At 37.0% G+C, this 24,943-nt stretch overlaps 3 protein-coding genes and 1 long non-coding RNA gene across 5 annotated transcripts in view; 1 reads left to right on the top strand and 3 right to left on the bottom strand.

Annotated features, from left to right (window-relative positions):
- Positions 1–830: 830 nt before the first annotated feature.
- Positions 831–2,813, bottom strand: LOC103472649 (uncharacterized). The gene is made up of 3 exons (XR_001777060.1): positions 1,836–2,813; positions 1,349–1,458; positions 831–960 (listed from the first exon to the last, which is right to left on the bottom strand). It is a non-coding gene; the product is annotated as an uncharacterized LOC103472649 (long non-coding RNA).
- A 473-nt stretch (positions 2,814–3,286) lies between these two features.
- On the bottom strand, positions 3,287–7,351 carry ntaq1 (N-terminal glutamine amidase 1). The gene is made up of 6 exons (XM_008422324.2): positions 7,165–7,351; positions 6,721–6,820; positions 5,623–5,673; positions 5,386–5,534; positions 4,371–4,495; positions 3,287–3,616 (listed from the first exon to the last, which is right to left on the bottom strand). The coding sequence occupies exons 1-6, from the start codon at positions 7,224–7,226 to the stop codon at positions 3,480–3,482; spliced, it is 624 nt and encodes a 207-aa protein (XP_008420546.1). The 5' UTR covers positions 7,227–7,351; the 3' UTR covers positions 3,287–3,479.
- A 494-nt stretch (positions 7,352–7,845) lies between these two features.
- Positions 7,846–24,943, bottom strand: part of bop1 (BOP1 ribosomal biogenesis factor) — a 40,465-nt gene continuing 23,367 nt past the window's right edge. The window contains exons 2-18 of one of the 2 annotated variants that reach the window (XM_008422338.1): positions 17,912–18,121; positions 16,879–17,064; positions 16,190–16,285; positions 14,927–15,081; positions 14,730–14,847; positions 13,444–13,545; positions 13,158–13,370; positions 12,476–12,637; positions 12,317–12,397; positions 11,546–11,615; positions 11,266–11,398; positions 10,333–10,516; positions 9,603–9,894; positions 9,432–9,516; positions 8,220–8,327; positions 7,944–8,142; positions 7,846–7,912 (exon numbers count right to left, since the gene is read on the bottom strand). In XM_008422338.1, the coding sequence (XP_008420560.1) occupies positions 7,989–8,142; positions 8,220–8,327; positions 9,432–9,516; positions 9,603–9,894; positions 10,333–10,516; positions 11,266–11,398; positions 11,546–11,615; positions 12,317–12,397; positions 12,476–12,637; positions 13,158–13,370; positions 13,444–13,545; positions 14,730–14,847; positions 14,927–15,081; positions 16,190–16,285; positions 16,879–17,064; positions 17,912–18,028 (2,256 nt within the window). In that variant the 5' untranslated portion in view covers positions 18,029–18,121 and the 3' untranslated portion in view covers positions 7,846–7,912; positions 7,944–7,988. Of the gene's footprint in view, positions 8,143–8,219; positions 8,328–9,431; positions 9,517–9,602; positions 9,895–10,332; positions 10,517–11,265; positions 11,399–11,545; positions 11,616–12,316; positions 12,398–12,475; positions 12,638–13,157; positions 13,371–13,443; positions 13,546–14,729; positions 14,848–14,926; positions 15,082–16,189; positions 16,286–16,878; positions 17,065–17,911; positions 18,122–24,943 lie in introns of both variants that reach the window. The other variant, XM_008422336.1, reaches the window with a different exon arrangement.
- Positions 19,307–23,954, top strand: LOC103472584 (gastrula zinc finger protein XlCGF28.1-like). The gene is made up of 2 exons (XM_008422334.2): positions 19,307–19,536; positions 21,756–23,954. Exons 1-2 carry the CDS (start codon positions 19,473–19,475, stop codon positions 23,135–23,137), a joined length of 1,446 nt encoding a protein of 481 aa, XP_008420556.1. The 5' UTR covers positions 19,307–19,472; the 3' UTR covers positions 23,138–23,954.

Raw genomic sequence — 24,943 nt, 5'->3', positions numbered from 1 at the left:
GTTATTAAAAACAAGTTTTTGTCTAAATTAAGGTGAATTCATGGTTCCTTTTTCCACATAATGTAACCGGTAGTGTTTATGATAAAAAATAATAATAATAATTACTGTATGTGATTGGTATCGGTATGGGCAGGAAAAAACCTGATCGGCACATCTCTATTATATAATAAAGCAGAATTATTATTTTGGAGCTGTCAATATGTGATTATAAAATGCCCCTCCATTGGCACCCGTATACCACCAAGTAGAATTTAACATTCTTCACACTAGATAATAAAAACTTTGGTTGTTGTGGTTCTGGCAACCAGATACAGAAACCCCTGCAGAGTAACTTTGCATGATGAGCTTCATCATGATCAAATTTAATCAGCGCTGAAAAGTGTCTTTCTCTTCTAAAATCTGTGGAAACAAAGATACAAAAAACATTTAATGCTTTATAATTCTTAGAAAGTATATGAGACGTAATATCTCTTTTTATACTCACGTTTTTAATGTTGGGAAAATTGATACCAGTGATTAATCCATTCCTCCACTCTTTCAGCATCTTCCACATCAGGTTTCCATTTTTTCGTTTGTCTCCAGTTAACAGGTACGACAGACAGGAAGCACAGTGACGATCTTCATTGAAGATCTGTTCTAGGTCTTCCTTTGTTGCTGGAGTCGAGACATTCTCCATAATCTTCTTCTCCAGCATCTCCCGTCGATTTTTTGGTGTGAAGTAGCTGCAGTAGAGATGTTGCCTTTCCACCAGCAGATCCTCCAAGTCTTCTAGATTTGATAACGATAATAAGTGGCTCCTCCTTGTACAGGAGTCGTTAAAGATTTCTTCATTGGATGGTAATAAATGTTGTGCTGATTCAACATGTGACATCAAATAATTGCATTGGATGTAGGCCCTGTTTCTCTGGAGCTTAATTTCCATCTCTCTCATTTTTCTCTTGGTTTCTCGATTCTGCCACCCTGCAGAAACAGTCATTTCAATGCAATTAGTTTCCTTAACTAACCTGGCTTAAAATAAACCATAACAACGGTGATGGCTCTATTTGATTATTAATAGAATAAAAACTGGTGAATTCATAAAAAATACTTGAGGGTCATTCATGAGTGTACATGGATAAAACCAGATATATTTAATTGAAATTAACTTAAAATCATGATCACTTGTATCCCACTGGTCACTTTATTAGGCACATCTGTTCAATTATTTTACACCGAGAATCAAGATGAAAATGACTAACAGAAACCAACCAGTTTTATAACAACGGAATTTAATCTGAAATTATCTGTCAATGTTATCATTATGAGCTTTTATGTAATTAAAACATGTAATGAGTTTATTTTAACTTACAGAGGAAACCAGAAACGGCTGCTGCTGCCACACAGAGAGCAGAGCTCCAACTTCCTTCTCCTCCTGTTGCTTCATCGGGTTCAGAGTTGCCGTTTCCACCCATTATTCCTCTAAAGAGACATTTTGACCTTAAATACTTCATAAAGATTTCAAATAACATCCTGCTGAGAATTGATAAAGATCAGATAAATCGAGGTTAAATTATTGATAAATCAGGTTTAGTAAGGCTGTTCAAGGTTAACTGAACACCATTAATTTTAACATAAGTTATTATTTATTGACTATAGATTATTTTATCAAGAAATTAAGGCAAACACAAACTAACATTATCTAGTTACACTGCAACCCAAGTTATTTAACCTTTCATCCAATTCAGTAAACAATTTTCAGATCAACTTAAGTAAAAAAAAAAAAAACACTTCGGTATCGATGGCCAAAAATAACAAGTGGTAGTTTACAGTACAGATCCTCATTTAAAAGAACTTACTGCGCAAAGCTCTTGTAATACAGAGTGTAAAGTCGATCAGCTCTCTTTGCTTCTTCCTGATTAAATGTACCTCCACATTTACAGGAATGTCAACCCAACCCATCTGATTTTATCAGGTGATTCTGCTGCAGAACAAGTTAGAGAGGGATCGTAGTCATGAATAATTTATGTGGCGAAGCCTGGTTTTGTTCCATCATTGCTTTGCTGCAGCTGGCTCAGGGGGTTTTCAGTCTGCATCAAGTAATCCAGGCATTCTGGGGAGAAAAGAGCCGACCAGTTACAGAAAGTTTGATCTCTGCTGCAGTTCATGGGTCTTCCAACAGGATTATGACCCAAAACGGCAAAAAACTCTCATCTTGATAGAGATGTTTAGTACGTCCAGCAGGGGGCCTTAGCGACACATCTTAGGTCCTTTTCTTATTTAAATTGAATTCTTCTGTTTGACTGTAGGAAACTACATTGACTAATTATATGTGCAACACAAACTTTTAGTCCCAGGGACCAAATCTGGCTAATTTAAACTATTTGCAGTCCACAAAACTCATTAAATCAAAAAAGCAAGAATTAGTTTGTGCTTTTTTGTTTGCTTATTTTACTTGCTAAGTTTAAATCTATACATCATTAAAGGTCCAAAACATAAAAAGGGCTTCAGGCTGTTGCCTTATTTAAGAAAAATTTTTGGTTATTGTTTTTACCATTCTTGACTTGTATTCTGGAGTTGAACWAAATCATTTCAAGAGCCACAAATGGCCTCAGCGCCACACTTTGGACACGCCTGTGTTAGGTGTTAAACTGGTTTATTTGTGGCTGATGGATTAGAGAGACGTGTGAAATACTGCAGGTGAATGTTTTACTTTCTAGACAGTATGTAAAATGTTTTGTGCAGATATTGTGAACTTTAAATTTTGCAAAAATAAAAATGACAGAATATTATGTTTCTATTTCTTTCAGTCTTACAATAAGTAAAAAAAGAAAGAGAAAAAAAAACTCAGTGAAAAAATTTTAAGAAATAAAACAAAAAAATAACCAACTGAGTCTCTTTTAGGAGCAGTAGAAACCCAAATGGAAGTACAAAAATGCCCAAAATGTGAATTTAGCATTGTAGGCCCCCTTTAATTATTTCACTCTATCTGGTGAATCTATGAGTTTCACTTTTTAACTAAATAACTAAACTAGATCAACTCTATTATACTTTTATATTGAGATGCACCAGTTTGAGTCATTAACTTTTTCAAGCAGGAAAAAAACCCTGATAGTTTCACAGCTTTAGACGTAGATTGAGGTTTGGGTCCAAAGCCTGACCCCAAAAAGTAAATRACCACCTTTTTATATCTAATGTTGGTTAAATGAAGCTTTTGTTTCTTATTCAACGTTTCACTCGCACTCTGCTTTTTCCATCTAGAAGTTGGTCCATCTCGTTTTYCTCAGCCTCTGATTTTAATGTCAACATGTTCAAAGATGATAAAAAAWGATTTTATTGCTCAGACAATGATCCACAGGTCAAATATCTGAAAATGTTAGAAAAAACYGAAGGATCYGACATCAGAACCAGGATAAAAGTCCAACACAACCATTGATTCTGARCCACCTGAAGCAACAATGTCATGAAGCCACATCTGCTGCTGCTGGTGGCGTTGAGGAAGATCAGGGTGAAGAAGATGAAGAYGATTCTGTGGACGGGTTTCCAGTGAATGTGAGCAGGAAGTGATCCAGACTGTAGACGGTTCCCCAGCCGTCAGCAGGGCTCATACTGATGAAGTCATCCAGGTTCATCTGACTCTCTGCGGGGGAGAGGCGTCCAACCAGTGACATCATCATCATCATCATCATAGAAAACACGCAAGTGATTATGTAGAGATTTGGGGAAATAATTACAAAACGTCACAAAAAAAGAAATTAAAAATCSATAAGGTGGGATATTTATTAACAGGTTTTTTGTAAAACTTGAATTATTTAAATTTATTGACAAAGTGAAACTACAGGCAGCTCCAACTTTGTACAAAGCCAAAAATAACAAAATTACAGAAAAAAATCTTCAAAAACTATTTAAGACTAAGGAGCAAATGTTCTATTTAAAATATGCAAATTCAGAAATACTAAAAAAAAACAAAAAAAAAACTTTAGTGCATCAGTAAGTCGAATAAAACTTGTCCAAACATAAAACTGTTAAAATTATCATATAAACACATAATTATTGTTAGATATAGTATATAAAATAGTTCAGTTATTGTTGTTTTTGTTATTAATGCTAGTTTTTCTTTTGGTGATATTTGAAGAAGTAATGATTGTTTTTGCCACTAAAATTAAAATTAATTAGACACTAAATTGATGGCTTAACTATTAAATACGGGTTTAGTTCTTATATGTACGGATTAAACATGTAGTAAATCTAAATACATATGTAAAGAGTGGGATTATTGATACGTTTATACTTCCACCAACTTTCTTGAATATGTAAAACTAAMGTTTTKACATTATGCTTCAAGCTGCATCTCWATTCAAAACATAAATAAACCCTGAAGGAAGACCTTCTACCTGCCGTCTGGACGGGGGCGTACAGAGGAGGCGGCATCTTCCAGGTTCCATCAGGGTTCCTCATGTGAGATCGATCAGACGCAAAGTTCAACAGGAAGCTGTCAGCAGGAATCACACGCAGCTTCCTGTCACAGACACCAGCAGACATTACTGTGGCATCATCAGAGATGTGTGACCTTCATCACCCCTGTACTGTTTGTTAGCTGTGAACGCCTCTTTAAGCTGGAGAGCTAGCCCAGTGCTTTTCAAAGTGAAGACCACCAAGGTATACTAGCGGGGCTCAAAAAAATAGAAGTTTAAACAATTCAAATATGTTTGCTTTTAAATTGTAACTTTTTTTCCCCCAATAAATCAAATATATTTTTCAATAATTGTATAAAATATATGTTAAAATGAKGTGTTGAAATGTAATTTACTGTGCTAATCTGTCTGATTGGCTGCCAGTTAGATTTAGAAACTTCGTCCAGCTAACTTRGCAAACGCAAAACAAAATGGAAAAGTTTTTGACAACAAAAAGATCAAATTAACTGAAAAAAAATCTGAAGATATTATGCTAAACAAATGTAATAACGATTAAATATTGAATGAAAGTGAGGAACAACATCCTAAAAGTTAATGTTTCTTCACATATTAGCATTGTCGGTGGGTTGGCGGCCAGAAACTAATGCTATTTGGAGAACATGGCAAATGTAACCCTTTGCTTATATTAGCGCAGAAATGAGAAAAAATAAACAAATTGCAAAGAAACATCAACTACAATCAGCGTTGAAATACRGCGCCTCATTAGCATTCAAAGCAATATTTAGCGATCGTTAACGGATCGTTATAACCCACTTTTATCACAAACGGTATGAACGTAACCGAAGAATAACTGCCACTAACGGCTAAATATATAATTTCCTAAGGACCCCTTAGCTGCCCAACAAGCGCCTGATGTAAAACTCTAGTTTTTTTTTTACACCAGCATTTAACAAAAACAGACAGCAATACTAGGGAATTTATAACAGCAAGTTACCTGTGGTACTCGGGTCGGATGTGGCGGTCTGAGCGGAAGGCCATGGCTCCGTAGAGCCGCAGGCTGCAGGGAAAYGACAACACAGAGTCCAGATCGTAAACCAGAGAGTCCGACTGAGGGCGCGCCTGAAGCAGGATCACATGGTAGTCCTGAAACACAGCAGAGACACCGTTAATGACGCCAAAACGAAACAGCATCATCACAATCAGGGATGAACATGTGGAGGAAACAACAGACCCAGATCACAGGCTGGTCGCCATGTCCGGATTTCTGCTTCCACAGAGGAATCTGAGGGAAAACAGATCATCATCAGCTTCAGAGGAAAATCAGCTGCTCTAAAAGTTTCAGGACCGAGACTGTAAGAAAATTATATAAGATCCATTTTTTTATTCTTTCGCGTTTATTCATTTTGAGTCTTTTATAATGACAGATATGGAGAACATTTGTAGTTTAATACTTTACTTTTCAATATTACAGCTCTGGAAAATTAAAAGACCACTTAAAATGATCAGTTCCTCTCATTTTACTTTTTATTAATATACGAGTACAATGAACATTGACAATGTCTCAGAAATTCCAAGCAATAATTTAGAATTTATTTGCAGAAAATGAAAAATGATCAAAATAACAAACAAAAAAAAGAAAAAAAAAAGACGCAGACCTCAAATAATGCAACGAAAACAAGTTCATACTCATTTTGAAATTACAATACTAATGTTTTAACTCAGGAAGAGTTCAGAAATCAGAATTTGGTGGGATAACCAGGAGGTTTTCAATGACGGACTATACATTTTTTCCAGAGCTGTATATATTTTTCTTATTGAAATCTTGATTTAATTGAATGAATTGTGCAGCACTTTGGTCAACATCTGTTTCTTTATGAGCTGTATTAAATAAAATTTGTAAGTTTTTGTGATAAAATCTAACCTAAAAGATGGCTTRGAAAAATATTCACACTCAGCTTCAATTGTGCTGTTTTTCAGTATAAAAAACGAACCATCTGCAGATGGTGGTTCTACAATCTGCCCCATATTTTTCAGATTATTATTAGCATGTAAAAAAAAACAACACTTGCTTGTCCTTCCCAGTAATGTTAGTAAATGTAAAAATAAAATAAAAAACTGATCTCTATACCTCTTGCGAGTGACAAAAGTATGTTAGAATATCAACAGAAAGTATTCAAGTAATCACAATCTTAATTTTCTATAATTATTACAAGAAAGAAAATACAGTTGTTGGTAACTGGATAAAGATTGCATTAATCTCAACACGTCTCTTACTAACTGGCTTATAGGGAATCTATATTCAGGTTCATATTTATCCCCAGCTTCTCACCATCCGCCTGTCATTGGAGATAAACACGACAAACAGCTGYTCCAGTGGAGCAGTTCTCTCTTTCTGAACAAACTCACACAGCTTCCACACATTTTCCTCACTGCAAAACAAGAACAGAAAACACGAAAATCAACAGGAAAATCCAGGCTAATTAAATAATGAGACCTACGGGACAGCAGTTCAGCACGTTTTTAAATAAACATGTAAAAGGTGGAAAAAATACACAAAAATAMATTTTTTTTAGACCCGATAAGAAATATTACATTACAAACTAAGTTAACTACAGCTCGGATATTGATTTATTTAAAGCTAACACTTGTTTATGTCCTTTATACTTATTTACATTCGAGTATCAATCCCCCAATTAGCACTAGCATAAAGCGCAATCAACTATAACATGCAAGCGATCTATTTTTAAATTATAGCTGTTTTAACCATATTTACCAATAACAACTGGTGTAAACACAGTTTTCGCGGATCGGTGTGATTCTGTGTACTGTCGTCATGATCTGGTGTTACACCAGAAAAGGTCCGCCGGAAACAAGCTGCGACTTCACAAAAAGCTTTCAAACTAAAAGTTCCTAACAGAGGTTTACAAGCTTTACAATCCAGAGGCATGCATTCCTTCAGTCAACAAAATCTGTTTGAAATTTTAAAAAGCAATCTTTTTATTCCTATTTTTAGATTTTAATAAAAGCATTTCTTTTAAATGAGCACATTTTCTTACACACGTGATAAAGCAATTCAAAAAAGTACATATAATACTGTAAATAATATAAAAAAGGAATCTGAACTCTATTTCAATGATTAAAAACAAAAAAGTAAAACAAAAACTGAATAAAACCCAAATCACCAAACTTCTATAACACTTGGTACCTCAGGATGTTAAATATTAATATTAATAACTGAACAGTTTTCTGCACTAACTTGTCAAAGATCCCAATAAATGTGGGTTCTTTTTGTTGAATAATTTTCATTCAATGTCAGTAAATTGACTTGCTCTAACAAGGGTCAGAACAGTTATGACAAAATGGTGGATTGGTTCCRATTTATGTTTTAAACCCCACTRWATCTGTTTCGGTGGTTTAAAACAGATTTTTATGCAGATTAAAACGCAACTGAACATGAAGAGTAAGAATGTTATATTTTATTGAGTACAAACAAACACAAAAACTAAGGGAAAGGACCTCCTAGCAACCAGATCTGACTGGTTGCTAGGATACAGCAAGGCAGCAGAGATCCCCGCCACTGAAATAAAGGGCCGGTTCTCAGGTGAAGAGTCTGATGGTGGCGTCGGCGCCGGACGAGAACACCCAGGGCTGCGTGGGGTGAAAGGTCACGTCCAGGACGCCGAGGTCATGAGTGATCACATGACCCCGGAGAACTTTGACTGGGACGATCAGTGGGTTCTGCAGCAGATCGCTGGAAGAGAAAGGAAAAGCTGAAACACTTTGATCCCTAAAACAGGTGTGTGGCATGTGAGCAGGCGGAGGCGTTACTTGTAGACGGTTCCGTGGCAGACGATGACCGATCCGTCGTCCGACGCCGAGGCGAACAGCGGGTAACCTCTGTGGTACGCCACACTCCTCACCGCCTTCTTGTGATGCCTGATGGGCAGGGAGGAACCAAAGCACTCAGTAGACACAAAAACACCAAAACAAAATATGAAACCTACAATTCATTCAGTCAAACTTCTATTATTTATATACATGTATTCCTTACGCACGGTAATATATTTCAAATGTTTTATATCTGATAATTCAGATAAACTTAAAGTTAAATAAATGCAAAATGTTTATAATTAGAGCTGCACTAATGTTTAATTTAGTAACAGACTGTTCTATTGTTTATTTGATAACTGAGTAGTTGGATAAAAAATTTTTTTGGCACATTCTGCTGATTTTTTATTTAATACTTATGCAACATTAGAAATGCAGAAAAATGCAAACAAATGTTAAATTCCCTTTCAAATAAAAACAACAAAAACATTTTATTACCTAAATAGCAATAATGTATCAGAGGTTTTGTTTTTTAAAATAAATAAATGTACATAAGATGAAATAGAAAGATAAAAAGCAAACATGCATTAAAAAATATATTAAGCCTCTGTGTATTAATTATTTATACATTGAAGCGTAACATATTTTAAATGCTTGTTTGCTTTGTATATTTATTCTGAATTTTTATACATTTATTTTTTAAGCTCTACTACTGAGTTAACGAAACATACAAAATACCAATGCGATTGTCCTACAATGCATCTGTGTGCAAATTGTAATAAATTCTATTTTATTCTGATCCTTTGTTGTACGATTGATCATTTGTGGAAAAAGCTGCGCCTGCAGCTAAAAAAAAAAAAAAAAAGTGACTCAATGTCATGTAATTTACTGTTGGATAACTAGAATCAATGAATGCATGATTCACCTGAAATTATTTTTGCAAAGTGTCTTCAGATGACATTTGTTGTGAACTGGTGCTGTATAAATAAAATGAACTGAACTGAATGTATCAGTTAAACTTTCTGAAAACGTAACTATCAAAAACAATAAAAACCTGAAATGTGTCAGTGTGTTTAATTCATTTTTAAGTGAATTTCTGAGCTAAAGTAATATTATATATAATTAACTAACAAGTCCCTTAAAAGGAAAAACCTTAAATTATTGAGATGAATTGGTTCATTAATGCCTTAATCCATAGAGATAATAACGTACCGCAGCATCTTGTACGGTTTGGTTGAAAGGTCGAGGTCGAACCAGCTCAGCCTGCAGTCGTAGCTCCCACAGATCACATGATCACCTGCAGGCAGACAGACAGACAGACAGGTGAGACTCAGGCTCCGCCCCCAGCAGTGACACTGGACTGAACAGAACCCGTCCACCTACCTCCAGAGTGAACGGCGATGCTGGAGATCCACTTGGAGTTGGCCTGGAGCTTCTTGGTCATTTCCTGCTTCACTAGGTTGTAGATCCGGACCGACCGCTGCGTCGCCACGAAGAAGTAGGGCCTGATGGGGTGGAAGGACACGGCCTGGACCAGGCCTTTGTTCCTCCTGAAGGGGTTCTGGCTCCGCCGACGGCTCAGCTGGTGGATGAACACCTGCAGGTGGCTGGAGTGGTCCGGCATCACCGACGCCAGGTAGTCTCCTTTACTGTGCCACGTCACCTGGTGGACCGGCTGAGGAGACGCATTTCTCTATGTTAGTTCCCTTTAAAGCTACAGTATGCGACTTTTATTTAAAAATGTTGCTTTTACATATTTGTTAAAAATGTCAGTATGTTGTCACAGTTTAATATGACACAGACCAAAAACAACCAATCAGAGCCAGGAGGCGGGTCTAAGCGCTGTCAATCATCCTCATGTACTCACTACTTAATGTGAAGAAACAACTTGATGTTACAGAAAAACTATCTGCTGTTATTGGTGGCTATGCTAACTAGCCTTAGCATTCATAGGAGTGCTAAGACCCGTCTCCTGGCTCTGATTGGCTGTTGGAGAATGCACAGGAGCTTGATTTTCCCACAGACCATCAATCTCCTACCACACTGTCATCACAATGTTACATACTGCAGCTTTGAATCATGGTTTTAAATCTATTCAGGGGAATCATCTCACCTTGGGATGTTGGATTTTGAGGCGGAGGCCCTGATTTAGCTCCTCCCCCTCTGTTTCTGACCAAACTACAGGCTGAGACTCTTCAGAGGGCCCTTCCTCCTGCTGGGCGGAGAGAAGCCTCTCCGACGCCGAGATGACCTGCTTATCGGCCAGAGCTGGAGACAAGATCAACACTGCAGAGTCCCTACAAAAACCAACGAGAACAAGACGTGAGACATAGGGCTGGACAACAAATCAATAACAAAATGTATCGCCATTCGCAATGTGTGATATTCGATAATTTCACTGATTTCAATCCAGGTCCGCCGGATTGATAACCAGGTTAACTCATTGGCAATAGAAGCTAATAATATTTTTCTTTGCTAGATAAATGCAGTTAAGCCCAGAATTATTCAAACTGCTAGCAAAATTTACATTTTTAATTATTTACACTCAACAAAGTAGTTTGATTCTGATATAGGATATGAGTCTGGTATTTCTTTTTCAAAATATTACATATTCCTACATCCCCACAGCATTCTGGGGGATGTAGGCAGAAGAAATGTTTTAGCTGCTTAACCTCTCACTGGTAGCTCAGCAAAGCTGGTGAAATCAACTGACTCACTCTCTGTGGTTACCTAGCAACCAACTCATTCTATGGTTACCTAGCAACAATCTGCTGAGTAACTGGCGCAGCAGCAGTTTAAGGTTTCACCACTGTGCCTCAAAACTGCTTAAAAATAAACAACAATGGCGTAGAGTGAAAACTGGGTAAAACAGGGAAGGTCACATCAATGGCTTGTCAGTATTTCAGATATTTAAAACAAAAAAAAACTAATCAATAACCATCAATATCGACTGATATGAAGCGCTTGTATCATGCTACATTTTTTCAGCCAAATTATCCAGCTCTGGCGAGACGCGTAGGGGACCAGACGGAAAACAGACGCTTACACAGCGACAGCCACGAGGCAGAGCGACGGGTTCGGGTTCCAGGCAACGCTCTTCACGGCTCCGCCCACCTGGACCGTCTTCAGGCAGCGAGACGAACACACCTCCCACAGCCGGACCGAGCCGTCGTCACTGCCTGCAGATACAGCAAACGACCGATTTTATTCAAGAATGTTTTGTTCACTCAGCATGCACAGTTTTATTTTACTAGGCTTGCTATTAAAAAGTGATGGATTTTTACCAAATGTTTGCATCATTTAATGTCAGAACACTTTAAAGGTACCTGAAACGAGCCACTGTCCTGATGGCGACACGCTGATGGAGCGAACCAGGCCGCTGTGACCTCGATACACCTGGACACAGAAACGCCACGGTAAAGATCGAAACGAGGCCTGCAGTTATCGATTATTGTACTGATCATTCTGACGATTAATTGGTTCGTCGGATAAAAACAATTGGACCACTTTGCTGATTTTTAATGCAATATTAGAAATACATTTAAAAATTCCTTATTTAAATAAAAAAATTAACATACTGCCTGAATGCAACAACAAAGCATTAATTTAGTGAACGCTTGATAACTTGTAGCAAATTATGAATTTGTAGCTAAAAATATATTTCTAATATCAAAATGAGAAAAGTTGACTTATCAATACATTATAGACGATTTGTAGATTATTTTTGGATTAACTGATTAATTATTGGGCAGCAAAAGGTGATTAATAGGAGTTTTTTTACTGCAAAATTTGAACCAGATGAAGCTAAAACTGCTACCTGAGGAGTTTTGGGTAGAAAACATATTTATAGACGAGTAAATTTTTTATTTTTTTTTAAATGAATAAAATAAAAAAACATTTTTGTAAATTTTTTGGTTGGTTACTGCTTAAAGTTTGTTGTTTTTTCAACAATAGCCTTTTGAATCGCCTATTAATGACTAATTAATCACTAAATTAGTACATGATTATTTCAATAACCAATTAATCACGATTAATTGATTCCGCCAAAGTTGAAAGCATCTAATTTTTGCGTCTTTTACGTTTTGTTTTTATTTTACCAGAGCCTGGGTTGTCGGAAACGGCTGCAGGTCCTTCGGTTTGGGAAGTTTGGGGATCAGATCTTCTGGGTTGACGTTCACCTGCAGGTAGACGGGGAATCGTTAAAACCACAAACCGGCTCCACCTGCTGGACGGAGGAGTAACGAACAGGTGCTCACCCTCATCTTCCTCTGCCGCGGACACAGGTAGAGGTCGAGGCAGCGCTCAAACCTCTCGTGGATGAACCGAGAGAACGCTGGAACATGACGGAGGCTGGGATACTTTTTGGGGATGAAGGGCAGCTTGCGGTCAGACGGGTCCTGCTGCTCCCAGAGAGCTTTCTGTGAACGGAGAGAGGAAGAAACGGACCACGAGTCAGGATTATTTATACAGGACAATTCAGAAACAAACAAACATCACATTTTGTCAAACGCCATAGTAAAAATTGTCAAATATGTTGATCAATGTTCCACTTATTACTAATCAAAAGCAACAGGAGGGTTTTTAGTCGAGATCTAAAGGATCTCAGTGTTTCGGCTGTTTTGCAGTTTTCTGGAAGTTTGATCCAGAATTGTGGTGCATAGAAGCTGAAGCTGCTTCTCCTCGTCTGGTTCTGGGGATGCAGAGCAGAACCAGAACCAGAAGACCTGAGAGGTTCTGGAAGGTTGCTATAACAACAGCAGATCTTCAGCATATTGAGGTGCTGATCCAATCAGTGATTTATAAACTAACAACAGTATTTTATAGTCCAATCTCTGAGCTACAGGGAGTAAATGTAGAACTRGGTGATGTGCTCCAACTTCCTGGTTTGGGATTGATTGATTTATTGCTTATTGCCGTTGGTCTTAGCAGGAGACCGACCTCCTCGTCTGTGAACATGAACTCCGGCGGAGGGTTGTAGGATTCCTCGTGACCCGGCAGAGGAACCTTAGGAGCCGGCAGGTGCATCTTGTGTTTGGCCAGAATGGACGAGTCCTCATTGGCCCACAGGTCGTAGAACCGCCCCTTGCTGTCGTCCTGGACCCGCCGAGGTTTGATCCAACCCATTTTGATGGCGTGAACCAGTTTGGAGACCTGCAGGAAGGTGAATTCAAACATTTAGAGACGCGAGAGACTGATAAAGTATTAGTGTTTTGGTGGTTTTTACCTTCTCCTTTTCGATGAGTGAAGGGATGAAGCTGCGCTTGTCTGCAGGTCTGTTTGTGACTGGATGAATCATGATGTCATTACTGAAGAACTCCACTGTGGGCTGAGGACGAAGCAGAGCTGACAGTCAGCACAAATATCACAAAACTGTTATTTTATTTGTTTCTTGTAAAACATAGATTATGTATTACAAGACCTGTTGAAGAAGTTAATCATTCTGATGCTGTATTATTATTATTACCGTATTTTCCGCACTATAAGGCACCTAAAAACCTTCAATTTCCTCAAAAACCGACAGTGCGCCTTATAATCCGGTGCGCCTTATATATGGACCAATATTGAGCCACAACAAGTCTAGCAACTACGGTAAGCAGCTGCCGACTTCATTTTCCCAGTAGAAGAAGAAGCGCACGGTGCATGCTGGGATAGTTGTCAGAACGCTGGTTTGTTAATAAAGTTTGATAATATATTTAAAGCCAGGGGGGCGGAGGAAGAGACAGAGACTATGGCGGCAGCGTGTCGGTTGGTCTGTGTTACCCAGAAAGCAGTTGGGCACAATATCGCAACACCAACACTGTGAGTGAAACAATGAGTTGTCATAGTAGGGGCAGCCTACTATATAAAGTACTCGAAGACCAATTCTTTACAATGTAGACGTGTAACAATAGAGTACGGAACAAATTGGCAACCCAAACTGAAACATCTATTCTATGCACCTTATAATGCGGAAAATACGGTATTATTATGGGTCAGTAAAGTTCCTTGTCCTGTTGTTAAAGTCAGTTTGTAATTATTTAGTTTTTATTTGCTGGTTGTGTAAAGTGAACAGACATGTTAATATGTTTTCTTTTATGAGTTTACAATGTTAGCTGGAGTACCTTGGAGATTTGTTTTAGAAAAACAAACAGGAAATATTCCGATGCTCCATGAATGACGAAACGAAGGTTTAATGATCTTGTGTTCGTTCTTCACTTTGTGTTCTTGCCATTGACAGGAATTTAAATATTGTTTTTCTACTTCTGTACTTGTTTTAGCATTGTGTGTTTTTTTTTTCATTTTTAACTTGTGTATTAAAAGGTTAAAACTTTCAACATCAGGTTTTTTATTACATATTTCTGATAACTACTAGTGATACATTTAATTAAACTGAGATAAACTCACTTCTCCCTCTTTTACAAACATAAAAGTTTTGGTCAGTTAATTATTTTGTTATTGGATGTGTTTGCACAAGCTTCCTCTTGTCCTACTTGCTTGATTAGTTTTAAACTTTGAAGTAAACATCATTACCTCGTACTCATTGAAATTAACGTCTCCAAACTGTCCTTTCTGCAGACGGTTCACCAACTCGATCTGCTCCTCCGTCAGCACGATGTCGCTCGCCGTCTTCTTGTCATGAACCGTTTTCCTATTTAGAAAAGCATCATCACGACTTCCTGTCTGAAACTACGAGGAAAACAGACAGTTGTCATCTTTCCTGTTCCTACCAGTAGTCGGGATTCTCCATTTTGTCCAAGAAGTCATCAAGCTCGTCCTTGTTCCTGATCGGCTTGAAGATCTTCTTCCCGTCTAAATCGTAGCCGACGTGAGGGAAGTCTTTGTACCACTCCATGGGGATGTTTCCCACCGTGTTCCTGATGTCCTGCAGGGCGATTCACAGCGTTCACACATTTTTCCCACAGTAAAACACAAACATGTTTCAAGCATTTTCAAGATGAGTTTTCAAAAWTTTCCAGCACTACACTTTGGAAATAAACAAAACAAATACATTAAAGAAGAAATTCATAATTATGTGACACCATTTAGTACTGCTATTGTCTTGTTATAATAAACTGTTTTTTTAGTGTATCTCACACACTTTATATGCATGACTGAGAATAAAACACTAATTTAACAAATAATAATAATTTTGTTAATGTATAAAATATAACCTAACCTTTACTTCAATTACACAGATAAAAACTATGCTGTTTGAACATCAAACATTTTCCAAACCCTGAAAACACGTGACTGAAATTCAAGCATTTTCAAGGATTTCAAGCACCTGCGCAAATCCTGGATTAAATAGCGACGAGGCAGGAGGGAACAGAAGCACAAGAAACTATAAACCAAACCTTTTTCTGCAGGTGTGGCATCTTCACAATAAAAATTTTAATGTGTGCATCACAGAAATGTGTCCCCCAATTAGTTTTTCTTTGTTTTAAGGCTGCAACTAATAGTCCATTTTAGTAATGGACTATTCTGACAATTTAATCAATTAATCTGATAAAAGATTGGCCCCTTTTGCACATTTTACATTTAACCATGTAAGCCATTTTACTAAATAATACAAACATATTAAGAGATGCAAATAGTCATTAAATTCATTTTTTAAGTAATAAAATAAAAAAAATGCTAATGCCCAAAATGCAACAGCATGGCATTTCTTTTGCTTGATGATTTGTAGCAAGTCAGAAAATTTCCTAATTTAAGTCTGTAAGCACCAATTAACGATTAATTGATTACTAAATTAGTCAACGATTAATTATAATGGATCCAATTAATTGTTTCAGCCCTAATTTTTATAAGAATCAAAATATCACTTTGTAAGCAATAAAACTGCTTTAATGCGTTTCAAAAAGTGTTCAGATTTGATGTTAATAAAAAAGTTGCATTAAACTGAGAGTGTGTAGCAGATTTTGAATGAACCGTCTGAGAAAACGAAAACACTGGAGATCAGAGAGCATCCGATTTTCAAAAACTCGTCCCACCTCTTCGTCTGACGTGTCATGGTCGTATTCGTCTTCCTTCTTCGCTTCCTTTTCTTCATCTGCTCCTTCCTTCTTCCTGCTCTTTTTCACAGTCGACTGAAAAGTACCACAGCAGCCAATCAGGTGAGCTGAACAGGTGAGTCGCGACCAACCAATCAAGCAATCAGGTTCATCAGAGGTCTAAAACTTTTACAATTTAAAGAGCAAAATTTCCCTTTAGTCCTACTAACTAAAACTCCCTTATAGATGCTAATGTGATATAATCTGTTTAGGCTATTTTCAAGTAATATAATGGTCACTAACATTTTATTACCATTTTAAAATAAAAAAAACATTTTCAATAAATAGTATCCACTGTAATATGAAAAATAGTTCTAAAAAAATAACACACTTAGTAACATAAGTCAATGAATAAACAGCTAAAAACTGCATTTTTAAAAATTGTACCTAATAATTAAAAACATTGTTTTCTACACCATGCGCAAAAACACAATCACACCAAGTAATTTTCTCTAATTTCTAGAGTAAATATTTTAGCTCACTTGAAATAAGACAAAGCTAACAACTTTTCAGTAAGAAATAGATGTTTGTTTAAACTAAATAATTCCTTATTATTGATGAAACTGTACAAGTTTTAGTAATAAGACATTTTTCCCATAAGTTAATTTATCTGCCAAAGGAATTAGTACTTTTTCATTCTGGTCCTGTTCATCATCATCATCATCATCATCCTCATCTAMTCCTCCCTCTTCTCCCTCCTCTTCCTCTTCGTCAGGGTCACTCCCAGAATCCTCCAGGCCTGAGTAGACGCTCTCCTCGCTGTCTGATAAATCTTCATCATCTTCTTCCAAAGATTTGTTGTTCAAATTGAAGAGCTGAGGAGCAAACAGACATTTAACACCAAACTCCAAGACGAAATGTAGTAAACATATTAAAGGGTCAGACATGTTAAAAAAGCACCAAGAAACCCTAAAATCCCATTTTTTTTCCCAGATCAGTGAAAGCACCATATTTACTACAAAGCTAATAATGAAGGAAGATGTTTTAACGCAAGTAACATTTAGTATCAAGGCGGTTTTATAAATGAACCCAGAAGTGAGAAGATATTGAAATAAAAACTGTAGTTTCAAGTCTGTGGTTCCATCAGGCTGCAGAAGAGCGAGAGAGAGCAAGACTTTTGACAGATAACATGAAAGCTGCTTTGTTTTATCCTTTTGAGGTTCCAACCTGTCATTGAGGGTTACTCTGTGCTTAAACTGCTTTTACATAAAATACTTTTTTTTTTACTCAGTCTTACTGGAGGGATATTTGTGTGTATAAACTTGTTGTTTGCAGGCGATTTCATGTTATGTTTAATTAGAGAACAGGTTATATTTAGCACTACAAATGTTGTGCATTTTATTTGCAAGGTGTCCAAAACAGTTTTATTTGATGTGGGGAATAAACCATTTCGTGGGCTGTCATCTCTTACAGCAGTTTCCTGGTATAACTTTAATAAACTCTAAGGTTAAAGGTCACAGCCCGGTCTGCAGCTCGTAACGCATCCAATCTGATGAAATCAGAACAGAAAACTGTCTCCTTTTCTTCAACCTCAAACAATCCCTCAACTGTTTTGCTTCGCCTTCTGTGTGTTAGCATATGCTAACAGCTAGCCACCAGTTCCTGACCAGTTCACCCAGTTCTCCTCCTCTTCCTCCGGTTGCCTGTCAGTGAGAGTCTCACCTGATCTTCCTCCTCCTCCTCATCGTCCTGTTTACTCCTCTTTTTGTTCGTTTTCTCTGTTTTCTTCATCCCGGCTCTCTGTTCGGCTTTCTGCACGTTTCCTCTGCTCGCCTCCATTGAACCACGTGGGAACCTCCGGGTTCAGAGGTTACGCGACGGAAGTCGAAGAATGGTTTATTTCTGGCGCCACCCTCTGGTCAGATGCAGGAACTGAATGGAAAAGCTCAAAATACTAAAATAGATCTTGCAAAATAAATCTATTTCACCATCAAATTTTAATTTAAGAAAACGTGTTCGTCTAACAAGGGATGAAGAGTCAAATTATGATAATAATTCTTATAATTTATTCTATTCATAAATACCGTTTCCTGAAAATTACACGTCATTTATCAACCAATTATCAACATTTTAAAATTTATTTAAGGAAGTGCTTAAACGTTACGACACAAAACCCCAAATTTTATTACATATATGTTAATATCTTAAGATTTAAAATTTCTTTGGTATTTTTAATATTTGCTGCTTTATTTTTATCACACTATTTAGTTTTATGTGACTATTCTTGGATTTAAAAAAAGAAGAAAATAATAGGTTTTGGACCTCAAGAAGCAGATTCACTTTTATCATGCTGTGAAACTTTTTCTCTGCTAGTTCTCACTAGGTGTATAAACATTTTGTGTAATGTATGACAAAGTCCATGTCAAGATCAAAAATCCCAGATTCTGCAATTAAAACAATGGTAAAAAAAAAAAAAAAAAAAAAAAAAAAAAAGAAGAAGAAGAAAATAAAAAAATAACTACCTGGTCAAATAAATTATTGAAATAAATTATTTTAAGTTCTCAAGATTTAGTAAATTCTACTTACTCTTTTCAAATGGCTGAATTATTTCTAACTGTTAAAAATATCATTACTCAGAGAAAAGTAGTATTTGTTTTCAAACCAAACAAAACTAAATGCAGATAACTAAAGTATTAAGAAAAGTGGACAAGAAAACATACTTGCAAAAATTTAAAGTAAAAAGTCATTTTTGCTTATTAATCTGATATTTGAAAAGCTATATTAAACATAATAAGGTATGATGTAATAAAGATGTCATATTTTACTGAATTTATGTTTGCACTAAAACCTTATGAAACAACACTTTTACTACAAGTACTTATGTAGATATGTATGCACTAATTTATTGTCAGAGGTTTAGCTGTAGATATTAATTACAGTTTGTTATTAAGGTTTGTGTTAAAATATTATCATTGCTTATTTCTTAACAAATTTCGCAAGGATATTTTCAAATGAAGTAGGGAGCAATAATTAAATTCAGACTGTTTTGGCTTCCTCTCTCCAGACAAACGTGAAACGGAACGAAACGTTGGGTTCCGGTTTTCCCCCGGAGCGCTATATTGAGACAACAAGACATTAATAGCAGCGTAATAGATCGGATTCCTGTCTGTGAGCAGAACTGGATCGTTTTAGCCGTATAATGACGCTGATGTGAGTGTTTACAACAACAACATGTTCAGTTCGGCCACTTAGAGTTCGTTAAAAAACGACCGAAGAAGAAGAAATGGATTCAGATCACAGGCTGCTGGATCTGAACCAAACACCTCAAATAACCCGACACGGAGCAGGTTTGTAACGCCATCGGGTTTTAAACGCACTTTGTAGGTTGGTGTGTTTATTTATRGATTATTATAGGGATAAAATAAATAGTGGAGTGAATGTCAGCAGACAAAGAATAGAATAGAAATAGAGAAAGGCTTCACTTTTCCTCAGTTTGGGAACTACTTTTTACTTTTAATTGAGTACAATTTTTTGGGTACTCCACCCACTTCCAGCAGATATTAAAACAGGATAAAAGAAATGTTAAGTATGTAAACACTTATTGAGCTTGTTGGGAGCTGTGATGGTCAGAATCCAACACCTGCTATACATGATGCGGTCGTGGAGAAAATATTCAGTTTGTTGTTTAACTTAGAATATTAACATGGTTTAAAACATCAGGTCTCACTCCAGTTGTCCGTTTGCTTTTCTTATAGTTTTTGTTTCGCTGAGTAAATGAATTATGCAGCTTGACAAAGGTTGAATATTTATTTCTATTTTTTTTTGGGGGGGGGAGGGGGAAGCTCATTTTCTGAGAGTCGTGTAAAAAAAGATTGTAAAATTAACAGTAACTTTATATAACTTCAGAATGAKTCCTGCTGCTGACGTTTTTATCCAGGCTGTGATTGTGTCTGAACCGAGTTATTGCGTAACCTCCTGGTCACAGGCAGCAGCCGCTATGATCGAACCACTGAGAATGAAACGGAGATTTGAAGATTCTAGATAGAAAACTAATTCAAACTAAATTAAAGACGTGATTAGTGATGTCATTTTATTTTAAGTCCTTCTGCCTCCCGCCTGCAGTGGGTCAAACACACAGCCGTCCTTCCTGATGAGCTTATCGTCGTAAAAATGACTCCCTGCATCTTATTCATCTCATTAAAGTTAAGCTTATTTTATTTGGAGTCRCATCAACATTATGAATTTCCTCAACGTGTCGGTTGTGGCAGAATGCAATAATAAAACTACCCATTAATAAAGCGCCAACACTGCAAAAACACAAAATCTTGCCAWGTGTTTTTAGTTTAGTTTTTAGGTTTAGTACACTTTAAATACAAAACTAATTTACAAAAAGCTTTTCAGCAAGAAATATGAGCTGAAGTCAGAGTATTTTCACTGGCTGATTATTTCACGTATAWCAAGATATTTCCCCCATTTTATAAGTTAATTGATCTGCCAATATAACAAATACTTTTAATCAATATTAAGAAATGTACTAAAAATTGTCACTATATCTTACTGAAAAGTAACTTTTAAATTAAGTTTGTCTTATTTCAAGAGTAATAAGATGCTTGCTCTAGAGACCTGACCAAAAATACTTGGCGAGATTTTTTTCTGCAATCGATTAGCACTTCTTAAAATGTAATAATTTTTAACATCGTTTCACAGTGATGTAATTTGGTTTCATACAAAATACTGTCTAAGCACACAACTATTATCTTAATGTTCAATTTATGTGACTCTTTAGAGTCTGGAAGGCCACATAMGTACTTATGGCAGGCCAGATTTGGCCCATGGGCCTTCAGTTTGACACCTATGATCAAGATGGATGAGTTGTTTACTGCAGCTGGACGGCTTGTAATAATCCGTCCCTCCAGGATGTTTTTTTGTGTTTGTTGCTGCCTAAAATTACTGATTTTGTGGCATCTTTTTCAAAATGTTGCAGTCAAATTTGCTGTTTTTTTTTTTTTTTAGATTTATTTCTTAAAAAAAAACTTTAAAAAATCTTCAGTCTTGCAAAAATGTTAAAATTGATGCAGATAAACTTCACCTGAAAAAAGACAGGATTTTAAACATCATTAATATTTAAATGAAAACAACATTCTCAAGTACCTGCTTGAAATAGTACCATTAATACAGATAAAATTATGTCCCGAGGAGAGGTCAAAGGTCAAGAGTATAATTCCACATTGGTCATTTAATTAACATGAACAGTTTACACTATATGAGCGAATCCTACAGAACTTCTCMAAATTATTTTTGCAGCAAAAACAGAAAAGGAAAATGTAAGAGTTTGGCCTCAAACACACTTTCATCTTGCAGGTTCGGCTTTCAAGAGACGTCATAAAACAGGAAGTTAGAAAGAGGCTAAAGGTTTTCCAAAAAATGTATCAAAGTCCCACTCAGTTCAATAGATTAAAATATTAATCAACTGTATGGATAGTAATTAAATCTAAAATTCAAATTTTTAATCTGTAGATCACGAAGTAKTCTGTAACATTGTTCCTTTGTTTGTTTGCCTATTCAGATCGTCTACAGCAGAATTTCACAGATCATCAGGATGGGAACTCTAATGTGAACCAGGAGAAAGAAGAACTTGTTCAGATTAAAGAAGAATGGGATGAACTGAAACCGCTGCAGATGACAGACAGCAAGAAGCAGCAGGAACTTCTGAATGTAACCGAGAACCAGGCGGCCCTACAACATCAGGGGATAAAGGAAGAACAGGTRGAACTACAAGTTCTGCAGGTCAAAGAGGAACATGAGGTGGAACAAGAGACTCCGCACAGATCGCAGAACCATGTGGAGCGAGAGAATCAGCACATAAAACCAGAACCAGAGGAACTGGAAATCCTGCAGGTGAAAGTGGAAGAGATGGAAATGTGTATTAGTCGGGATGGGGAGAAGGTCTCACTGAAGCAGGAGGCYAATTCCTTTGAGGAAAGASACTGTGTGGAACCAGAACCAATCAGGAATGGASYCGACTCCCAGGACTCTCCAGAAGCTGAGAACCWGAACCAGGAAGGGAGCAATCCTGAAGACTCMGAATCAAGCCGGGACGAGAACCTGTATTCCTGTGAAGTTTGTGATAAATATTTCACACTCAGCAGTTACTTAAATGATCACATGAGAACTCACACAGGTGAGAAGGCGTTCGCCTGTCTGACCTGTGGAAARACGTTCACTCAGAGATGTAACCTGACCCGTCACATGAGAGCTCACACGGGCGAGCGACCTTATCCATGCGAAGTGTGYGGCAAAGGTTTCAACGACAGYGGGGATTTAACTCGTCACATGAGAACACACACGGGTGAGAAACCTTTCTCGTGTGTGACYTGTGGGAAGGGTTTTACCAGGCAGATCAGCCTGACCGCTCACATGAGAATACACACGGGTGAGAAGCCTTACCCATGTCTGTCCTGTGGGAAAAGTTTCACTCAAAGCAGCGCCTTAACCGTCCACATGAGAACCCACACGGGTGAAAAGCCGTATCCCTGCGGGGTGTGTGGGAARCGTTTCTCCCGGAGCTGCCACCTAAACGTCCACATGATCACTCACACAGGCGAGACATTCCCGTGTCTCACSTGTGGGAAACATTTCACCCACAACAGTGCCTTAAACGTCCACATGAGRATTCACACAGGTGAGAAGCCGTATCCGTGTGGGTTGTGCAGCAAGTCCTTCTCTCGGAGTAGCCTACTGACTGTTCACATGAGAACGCATTCGGGAGAGAAGCCCTAYCCATGCGAAGTGTGTGGGAAGTATTTCTCACGGCGCAGCCACCTGACAGATCACATGAGGACCCACACGGGGGAGAAGCCTTTCTCCTGTCAGACCTGTGGAAAGTGTTTCAGTGGCAGGCATAGTTTGAAGTTTCACATGGGGACTCACATGCGAGAAAATGTTTAACCTGAGAAATCATAGAGTTCATTAAGCTGCACTTCTTGAGCRCTTATATAAATAATTGATCTTGAAAGCTAAAAGAGTAAAAGTTTCAGTTAATTCAAAAGTAAATAATAAAACTTATATTTATAACTTATTTTATCTTTTAAACRTTTAAAAAGAAATATATGTATTTTTAAGTGTGATTATTAATGTTTGTGTGTTATTTGTAGAATAGRGGTGATCGACACTGCTAACTAAAAAGTTAGCTCTGCTAACCCCACAGCACTAATCATAAACAAACACTAAAGCACTAGTCCAACACGGTATTTAGTCGAAGCTATTGCTAAAACACTAAACTCAATCATGGTGGWACCCACCATGTGTTAACCACATGGCATGGAGTATGTCGGCCTATAAGAGGTGACATCTGTCGCGACACGCCTACCTGTAAGGTGGCACTTCAGGAGGAGATTCTTTAGAACAGACATYTCCCCTCATGGTTTCATTTTTATAGTTGTTGAGTTTTGCTAACACTAATTATGTTGCTAATTTTGCCTAATTGACCRRTCAGAAAGCACACAGCACATCAAGAAGATTTTAAACAGTAGAACAGTAATGCATTATGGGTACAGAAAATKTAATCACTAGTGGAGAAAAGGATGAGTACCAATAAAAAGACTCTAAAACAATTAATAAATGTGAACTTTTGCATGCATGGGTTTAACACTTCTGGTGGTTCATGCAAGTCTTGTATTTGTCTGTAAACCTCATTTATTCGTTTGATGTACTGGCTCATTAAAGTTCCTGTAATAAAGAAAGAATGTGAAGATAGGAAACAAAACTGCTGCTTAAAGAGTCTTCTAACATTTCAATATAAGTTCTCAAACTTTATTAAACTAAAAGTCTATCGCTTTGAAATGTAGATGGAAAATTTGATGTAGGGTAAGCTAAGTACGCTAAATGTATTACAATTTAGTAAAAATGCTAAATGGATATGCTAAAAATTAGCTCTGCTAGTAGTGGATTAGCAGACTTTCTAAAGCCCTATGTTGGTTTAATACACTTGCTAAAGGAAATCATCAACTAAGAACTTTTTTTATCTTGGACCCACATTAAAATTTTGTTAGGATCTTAGAATAGAAATACTCTTTGCTGTCTCACAAAAGATGACATTTCTGTGCAACATCTACAAATTCACAGGCTCACACAACAATTGAATATAAAACATATACAAAACATAAGGAATGAAAAATACTCTACAGTAAAGGCAAAATTTCAACATAAATACCATGTAGTTATAAAAAAAAAAATACTCCAGTCCAGACGACTTTTGTAACAGTAAATAAAGTCTAACAAAAAGAGGAAAAAGAAGAAATCTCTGCTTCTTTTCCACATCACTGTAAAAGTTTGCTTCTTATTTTCCATCTGCGCAGCATTTATGTTAGAGTTGTCTGAATGAAAGCATATGACTCACACTTCATTAACTTGGATGTAGTCAATGTTGGCCATTTTTTCTTATAGAGGTAACATTAAATGACACCATAGGTGTCTCAAAACTGTCATTCATAGTTCTGATTTTGCAAACAGTCTCTAACAGTTTGATCAAATTAACAATGGCCCAGTTGTGAACATAACATTTTTTCAAAACCATTTCCCAAGTGATATTAATCCGAGCGAATAATCCATCCATCTCTCCCTTCAACCGCCTCCTTTATYAACTCTTTAAACCCAAACCAAACTAGAGTAGGGCTGAAACGATTCCTCGAGTGATTCGAGTACCTCGATTATTAAAATTCCTCGAGGAAAATTGACCTGCCTCGAAGCTTCGTT

Source organism: Poecilia reticulata, linkage group LG11 (genome assembly GCF_000633615.1).
Source record: "Poecilia reticulata strain Guanapo linkage group LG11, Guppy_female_1.0+MT, whole genome shotgun sequence".
In the NCBI taxonomy this organism is placed as follows: Eukaryota; Metazoa; Chordata; class Actinopteri; order Cyprinodontiformes; family Poeciliidae; genus Poecilia; species Poecilia reticulata.
The sequence above is the reverse complement of the archived record's forward strand: the minus strand, read 5'-3'. Positions and strand labels throughout refer to the sequence as shown.